Genomic DNA, 9275 nt, shown 5'->3' on the forward strand with positions numbered 1-9275 from the left:
CTTTTTAAGTACACAGATCAGGTGTTGTAACAGTGAAAAATCATCTTGTAGAGTCACAGTGTCTAAAACCACCGAAACCACAATTGTCACAATAGCAAGTCCCTTAAGCACTGTAATTACAAAGGCATTTAACTGCAATGCACACGGCAGGCATACTGAACGCATTTATTGACTTGAAACGTTACATAAACCTAAAAGAATTTAAAGGAGATATAATACTTTCAATGCACGTGTCATAAACAAGTCAAGGGTTATAGGAGGAGCATTCCTGTTTCAGGTGAAGCTTCTTTTAACCACAGCTCAGGTATTGCTCAACATGTCCAAATGGCATGAACTAACCTGATTTATACTTGCAAATAAGCGACTGGACATCCTCCCTGAGCATTCTTCTAAGAAGTAGAAGTATCCCCTGGCTGTGCTACCAAGTGTTTAGGGTTCCCCGAAGCGTGTCTTGACACAGAGCCATGTTTAGGCATGTGAAGAGCCAGCTGGGTGAGGGAGAGCCCGAGGGAGTTAGGAGTGAGTTTTACTATGAGGGATCTATTAAAGGGTTCTGTCTCAGGGCCAAATGGGCAGAAGGGGAAAATCCTTGACCCTCACTGTTACTGTGTTCTACCAAAGGCCAACTTTCCAGTTCCAATCGCAAGATGTGAAAAATGTCAGATGTGTGTGTTTTTTTTTTACTAGTATCTGTCTAATATCAGCAACTAGACTCTTTACGTTCCCACCATTTCTTTACCACCTTTTATAGAACTGATTAAATCTTGATTGAGCAGCTTCCATTAATGACCTTAATATAATATAAAGAAAACAATCAAATGCAAATAATACAAAGAAATGGTTCTTTCGCAGACATTTGCAGTGGATGAATTAAAGGAAGCTTGGCAGGTTAGTTTAATAGACCATTCCACAATACCACACAGGGTTTTAAGACCTGGTTTTACAAACACAGTGATGAAAACACAGTCCGATCGTGTCAAAAAAAGCTTGTAGCAAGGTGTGTTTTTTTTTTCTACTTCAATACATCGAATCCGAATATCTCACTGATCGTGTTGCTGGACATCATATTAATCAGTTTGTAATCAGATAATGGCTGTGAAATAATCAATTTATAAGAATAAATTAAGGAATGTAATCATATATATAATTGAATCATCAAAACAGGCAACCGTGCTCGAACAGACAACAGCAGACGGTTCCCAAATGTTTAAGATGCTAATACATGTCCCAAAAATAAATAATTAAATAAATAAATTCATCAAATTTATCACCGTTATTAATCAAATCGCCAAATAAATCACAGAAAATAATCACATTTATATTCCCATCAGTGTCAAAGAAACCAAGCGATGATGTTGATGATGATGATGATGATAAAGAGAATTATGACACGTATTACCTCATACCCTCTGAATGTCGGTTATGCTGTTTTTTTATTATGTCTACTTTCAACTTGAATAGTATCTGAAAATCAAAAATCTTTCACTTTTGGGGTTCGAAATGGAGTGTGATAATATGGAGGTCCAAGAGTAAATCTAGGTTAATATAAAAATCCTGGGAAGATGCCCAGTGTAAAAGGGTCTGTGTAAGTGGGTGAAGATTCACGCCTAGGACATTTTGTGTTGATCTGATCTACAGAACATGGGTCACTGCAAAACTTCTGGCAGTCGCCAGAGGGCGCTGTTTCACTTCATTAAAAAGTGATGTGCTTGTATAGATGCATGGGCCAGTTGCTGTCGTTACACTCTTATTAAAGACCTACGTTTGCTTTAGATGAAAGTTAAAATTACAGAAGAAAAATCACCCTTTAATCACTGTGCAGATAGAAAGCTGTCATTCTCTGAACTGGACGTCTGTGAAATAATCTGAACGTCCACTGTGCATTCAATTTGATGACTTCGAATCAAGCAGTAACAATTAATTCTAAAAGGAGCGTGACCGGACATATGCTCGCCATCACGGACAAAATCGAACAAACGAATGCCATGTAGACATCATAAATACTTAGTGTAGAAACTTAGAGTTACAATAGTATAGGAGAAGGACAATCAATCAGACTGCTTTATATACTGATCTCAATAAGGTACGTCCTGAAATAGAAAACAAATGGCCGAATAAAACATTTTTAAATACTGCAACAGACAAAACCCAGAGCAATATCCTCCTTCCCACCACAGACTTTCACGTCACTCATACACAAAAAAAAGGAACCGGAGTTTATACAGCTATGACATATGAAAAAATATTGCCTCTTAAATGGACCCCCGCAATCTTCAACCACTTGTCACGCAGAAGCCATTTGTTCTTTGTCTAGTCACGTTATTAATCTAATACACACGGAAATCTGATAAAAAAAAAAAATCTGTCTATATAGAGCTGTATATATATATATATATATATATATATATATATATATGTGTGTGTGTGTGTGTGTGTGTGGGTCTGTATATTAACTCTATTTTAAATATTTCTAAGATAAAAGGTCTCAGCTGTGCAGCAACGTTCGGGGATTTCGGAGGTCCTGGAAAATAGAATCTTCTCTTCGCGATCTGCAGTGTATGCAGGATAAAAAATAACAGCCAAAGGTATTCACATTCCAAGAAGACAGTGTCTGTGTAGTTTTGTATTTTGGTTCCATGTCAGGATTCATTAACGTTAGGACGACGGCACAGTAGAGCTCAGAGCGTAGAAGGAAAAGCGGTTAGCACGTGACGACGCTTTGGTACAAATTCGATATCTTCGCTGTCCTCCATGCGGAGACTCCCGACGACAGCTGCAAAAACATCTATTTAGATTTCGAAGGATATTTAATACTTGAGAAATGTGTCCTTTTTTTTTTTTTTTTTTTGTCTTTCATTTGCCTCTAACTACAACTTCCTCTTTGTGCATTCTCCACGTGCACGTGGCAAAAGAGGGGGGAAAGAGCAGCAAACAGGGGACAGTAAGCAATTAAAGCACTGCCCTGCAAAAAGCAAAAGATCCCTGGTTCCCCCACCCCTTCAACACGTCCTCCCACATAACCAGGAAGAATGCACGTGAAGCTGACGTCTCATCGAATGGCGAGGTCACTCTTCTTCCTCGTCCTCCTCTCTCAGTTCGACAACGTCGTCTCTCCGGTGGCCAGAGCGCACCTCGTTCATCGGAGCCGAGTCTTCGCCATCGATGGTCAACTCCCCATCGGATTCTTTCTTCTTTTTCTGGAAAGAGGAAAATAAAGTACAGCTTTGCTTAAAAAACATGAATCGACCTGAAACGTGTAGAAATAAAAGACGAACGAATGCTAGGTGAGCATTCATCATATATATATATATATACAGTGAGGAAAATAAGTATTTGAACACCCTGCTATTTTGCAAGTTCTCCCAATTAGAAATCATGGAGGGGTCTGAAATGGTCATCGTAGGTGCATGTCCACTGTGAGAGACATAATCTAAAAAAAAAAATCCAGAAATCACAATGTATGATTTTTAAACTATTTATTTGTATGATACAGCTGCAAATAAGTATTTGAACACCTGAGAAAGTCAATGTTAATATTTGGTACAGTAGCATTTGTTTGACGTCAAACGTTTCCTGTAGGTTTTCACCAGGTTTGCACACACTGCAGGAGGGATTTTGGCCCACTCCTCCACACAGATCTTCTCTAGATCAGTCAGGTTTCTGGCCTGTCGCTGAGAAACACAGAGTTTGAGCTCCCTCCAAAGATTCTCTATTGGGTTTAGGTCTGGAGACTGGCTAGGCCACACCAGAACCTTGATATGTTTCCCACAGAGCCACTCCTTGGTTATCCTGGCTGTGTGCTTCAGGTCATTGTCATGTTGGAAGACCCAGCCTCGACCCATCTTCAATGCTCTAACTGAGGGAAGGAGGTTGTTCCCCAAAATCTCGCAATACATGGCCCCGGTCATCCTCTCCTTAATACAGTGCAGTCGGCCTGTCCCATGTGCAGAAAAACACCCCCAAAGCATGATGCTACCACCCCCATGCTTCACAGTAGCGATGGTGTTCTTGGGATGGTACTAATCATTCTTCTTCCTCCAAACACGTTTAGTGAAATTATGACCCAAAAGTTCTATTTTGGTCGCATCTGACCACATGACTTTCTCACATGACTCCTCTGGATCATCCAAATGGTCATTGGCAAACTTAAGACGTGCCTGGACATATGCTGGTTTAAGCAGGGGAACCTTCCGTGCCATGCATGATTTCAAACCATGACGTCTTAGTGTATTACCAACAGTAACCTTGGAAACGGTGGTCCCAGCTCTTTTCAGGTCATTGACCAGCTCCTCCCATGTAGTTCTGGGCTGATTTCTCACCTTCCTTAGGATCATTGAGACCCCACGAGGTGAGATCTTGCATGGAGCCCCAGTCTGAGGGAGATTGACAGTCATGTTTAGCTTCTTACATTTTCTAATAATTGCTCCAACAGTGGACCTTTTTTCACCAAGCTGCTTGGCAATTTCCCCGTAGCCCTTTCCAGCCTTGTGGAGGTGTACAATTTTGTCTCTAGTGTCATGTTAGTAGTTGGATTCTTACTGATTGTATGGGGTGGACAGGTGTCTTTATGCAGCTAACGACCTCAAACAGGTGCATTTAATTTAGGATAATAAATGTAGTGGAGGTGGATATTTTAAATGCAGACTAACAGGCCTTTGAGGGTCAGAATTCTAGCTGATAGACAGGTGTTCAAATACTTATTTGCAGCTGTATCATACAAATAAAAAGTATAAAAATCATATATTGTGATTTCTGGATTTTTTTTTTTTAGATTATGTCTCTCACAGTGGACATGCACCTACGATGACAATTTCAGACCCCTCCATGATTTCTAAGTGGGAGAACTTGCAAAATAGCAGGGTGTTCAAATACTTATTTTCCTCACTGTATATATATATATATATATATATATATATATATATATATATATATATATATATATATATATATATATATATATAGTAATAATCTGTGCCCTTCTGGCATCCTTGATGAAAATAAGCAATAAAACAACTTCATTTCAAATCCCCAGGAAAATCGTAATGCAAAAAAAAATGCAAGAAAACCCGTGGTCATTTTATGAAGTTAAAATCGATGCTTCTGCTAGCGATGATGTATCTGGGCACTACTGCTTTAGTAATGACATTCATTTTTGCTGCATGAGAGACCTGTCTGTGATGCAGTGCTCCATTATACTGTATAATACTAATGGTTTCTTTAGCCGTAGCATCATAATGATGGTGTTAACAGGTGGATTGACTCAGATAGGACACCACTAAAGACCTAGGTGTGAAATGTATGGACTGCCAAAGGGTTTCTGAAATGTAAAAATACACCAATCAGCCATAACATTATGAGCGGTGAAGAGAAGAACACTGATTATCTCTTTATCATGGCACCTGTTAGTGGGTGGTATATATTAGGCAGCAAAGTGAACATTTTGTCCTCAAAGTCTACGGATTAGAAGCAGGAAAAGTGGGCGAGCGTAAGGATTTGAGCGATTTTGACAAGGGCAAAATTGTGATGGCTAGGCGACTGGGTCAGAGCATCTCTAAAACTGCAGCTCCTGTCGGATGTTCCTGGTCTGCAGTGGTCAGTATCTATCAAAAGTGCTCTATAGGAGGAACAGTGGTGAACCGGCGACAGGGTCATGGGCGGCCGAGGCTCATTGATGCACGTGGGGAGCGATGGCTGGACCGCGTGGTTCGAACAGACGAGCTCCTGTAGCTCAAATTGCTGAAGAAGTTAATTCTGTTAATGCTCGATGGGTCAGAACTGTTCTGGCATGAAAAAGGGGGACCAACAAAATGTGGAACAGGTGGTCATAATGTTATACCTCAGTATATTAAACCTAGTCTTACTTTTTCTTACATTTTACCTGATAATCCAATAAAACATTTTATTCTACAACATAAAAATGGGTTGTAAAAGTTTATAAAAAAAAAAACTCTTAGTTTTATTTTTTTTCCTCGCAGTAATCTGCAGCGTGTATCGAGAAACCAGAAAGTAACCGTTAGAAGATAAGTAAATGAAAATCATGAAGGAATGCAAATGGTCAGAAAAAAGTACTGAAGTGTATACAGAGTGGCAATCAAAGTAATGATTGTATGCGATTAATAAGCCTAATGTTTGAAGAAAATATTCCCCACACCATTACACCACCTCCACCAGCCTGGACTGCTGACACATAGCTGTTTGGGTCCATGGATTCATGGTGTTGGTGCCAAATTCTTACTCTCCCAGCTATGTTCTTCAGCACAGATATCCAGTTTCGGTGAGTACAACCTCAGCATTCAGTTCTTGACGTGGTTTTTTGCTGTTGTAGCTCATCAGCTACAACAGCAGAACTACAATCCGAGTTGTAGTCTCTTTGTAAATTTCAACCTTTCCGGCAATTTTCGATGGTCCTCTCTCATCGACAAAACATTTTCTATCTGCAAAACTGCCACACACTCGATGTTTTTCTTTATTGCTCTATTCTGAGTAAACTCAATTGTGAGTGAGAATCACACTGGATCAGTAGTAGCCATACTATTCCATCTAGTATCTATAAAATCATGACTTTGAGATCACATTTTCTTTCCTTGAGTCTAAAAGAGAATCTTCTGCCTCATGTCTGCAAGATTTTATGCATTTAAACGCTGCCACACGATTGGCTGATAAGGTAATTCACATGTTCACATGTTTCCAATAAAGTGCTCTGGGAGTTTATCTGAACATTCTATATCAAGCATGTACTGAGAATTGACCTCGTCCATTCGATTTACTTTCCTACAATTGCAGGATTCTGTTTGGATATGTGGCAAAACGCAGACCAAGGAGTACAAATGACCAAAAAAAAAAAGCTGGCGAAATATCAAGAGTAATACTTTACCTGTTTCCGATAGACATAGCATGCGGCGATCGCTACCATCGTAGACTCTCCGAGGAATCCAGCTAAGAGAGAACCAACCCCTAAAGTAGCTCCATGCACCCTACAGTGTACAAAACTCGGAGTTAATCAAAAATCATGGGACTGGTGAACAAATGTCAAAGGTTTCACATGTCAAAATCAAATCGATTAGGTGTATATTTGCAAGGATACGAAAAGACAAATTTCATATTGATGTCATATGTTATTTTTTGTATACCACTTATACCTCAGTATGGCGATCCGTGGCGAAAATAAGCCACAGTGACAGTGAATGATTTACAGTTCAATAGAACGAACGTAAGACAAAGTTAATGCTTTGTATGAACGGCAGAATTGTATCCCTGAACTGAACGAATCTGTAGGAGAAATTGATCAACGAGGCACAGCAAACTGCTTCTGCTAATATGTTGTGAAAAAGTGGTCAGTTGAGGTGGATCCTGAAACTTGTTCGTAAACACCCACCATGAACACACACACAAACAGTTGTGTCTGGAATAGTTTAAGTTTAAGTAAACAATGTTTAAGTAGGCAACAAACACAAAGAGGCCTGCTGATGTAGGTATAATATCAACCATTGGGTGGTTTAAAGGTCTATTAGCACTGCGGCAAACACAGGTTTTTTTTATTCATCTGGCAACAAATACAATTGAATGTGTTTGTACGCGACAAATAATGTTTTTTAATCATTTACTGTTACCTTTAATGTAAACCTGCAAGCGCAGTGTCCTCTGTCCTGATGACTTTCCCATGGTGGAAAACTTACTTATTTTTACAAACCACTGACACCAAAGATAAGTGTTAAGTAAACAAATCCCTACTAACCTATCACAATATCAACCATTAGAAGTAGAAGAAGTTTTGAGTTATACATCTCTCTCTCTCTCTCTCTCTCTCTCTCTCTCTCTCTCTCTCTCTCTCACACCGTAATTTCCTATTCCTATAAACTATTAAGCGCACCCAAATATAAGCCGCACCCACTGAATTTGACAAAGATTTTTATTTTGAACATAAAGAAGCCGCACCTGTGTATAAGCCGCACTAAAACTAATGAACTTTACACAGGCTTTAACGAAAGACAGTGTCTGTTACACGGCTTGTATCTAAACAGTAGCCTACCAAGAAAGTCATAGTTCACTGTTCACATTGTTTACTTGAAGTTTGTAAAACCGGGAAAACCCAGAAAAAATCCATAAATTTGCCGCTGCATTGTTTAAGCCATGGGGTTCAAAGCGTGGGATAAAAGTAGCAGCTTTTATATATATATATATATATATATATATATATATATATATATATATATATATATATATATATATATATATATATATATTTTTTTTTTTTTTTTTTTTGGAAAAGTTCACACGAACTGATGAATTGTGCAGATGAATCTTGAATGTTACTAATGAAGGCGAGTGAACGACATCAGATCAACCAATGATCAGTCGGTTCTCTAAAACAGACCAAAGGTGAATAAACAGAGCAAAACACAGAATTACTAAACTTTCTTTCGGCTTCTCCCATTAGGAGTCGCCACAGCGGATCAGCCGCATGTTTGATTTGGCACATGTTTCTACGCTGGATGCCCTTCCTAACGCAACCCTCCCCATTTATCCAGGCTTGGGACCGGCACTAAGGCTTGTGCAACCCTAATGGCTGGGGTTGGTTCCCTAACCGGGGATCGAACCCGAGCCGCAGCGTTGAGAGCGCCGCATCCTAACCACTAGACCACCAGGGGACAGCAAAACACAGAATTACAAATTCGGAAAATAGATGAACAACTAAGAAACTAACGGACGCTTTTACAGTACAGTAAAAGTGTGACTCATGTCTGGTCTCTTGCAATTAATATAAATCAAAAATGCAAATGAATACATTTTGTACTAATAAATAATAAAAGCATTTTCAATCGCTGTAATCCAAACCATAGTTTATATCAAGAAATCCTGAAACTGTGCAGCGTCATACTGACAACATCACTAAACATTTTAACGATCTTTTGTTTGTGAACAATGACAACAGGATGTTTAATTCTGATGCTATGAGCTGTCTGACACAAATATTTACTTTTGAGAGATGGAATATGGATTGAAAGAAAAGTACAGGCTTTTGCAATGTATTGTGCTGTTTGTACAAATCATTTTGAGAAATGAAATTACTTGTTTGCGTATGATTCGAGAAATGATGCTAATATAAACCTACTGTTCAAATTACAGCTAAAGCTTTTTTGTCAGTGACTCAGCATGAAAATTCAGAAGTCCCCGTTTACTTTAAATAACTTCCACTCTTCTGGGAAAATGTTCCACTAAAAATAAAATGTGCTTGTAAAGATTTTGAACAAATGGGGTGCAGTCAGCATGCCAAT

The 9275-nt window shown here is 39.0% G+C and overlaps 1 protein-coding gene across 1 annotated transcript in view; it reads right to left on the reverse strand.

Annotated features, from left to right (window-relative positions):
- Positions 1-855: 855 nt before the first annotated feature.
- Positions 856-9275, reverse strand: part of ankhb (ANKH inorganic pyrophosphate transport regulator b) — a 32590-nt gene continuing 24170 nt past the window's right edge. The window contains exons 11-12 of the mRNA XM_083541786.1: positions 6875-6974; positions 856-3197 (exon numbers count right to left, since the gene is read on the reverse strand). Coding sequence (XP_083397912.1) covers positions 3066-3197; positions 6875-6974 — 232 coding nt within the window. The 3' untranslated portion in view covers positions 856-3065. The remainder of the gene's footprint in view (positions 3198-6874; positions 6975-9275) is intronic.

This window comes from Silurus aristotelis, assembly GCF_946808225.1.
Source record: "Silurus aristotelis genome assembly, chromosome: 5".
Classification (NCBI taxonomy): Eukaryota; Metazoa; Chordata; class Actinopteri; order Siluriformes; family Siluridae; genus Silurus; species Silurus aristotelis.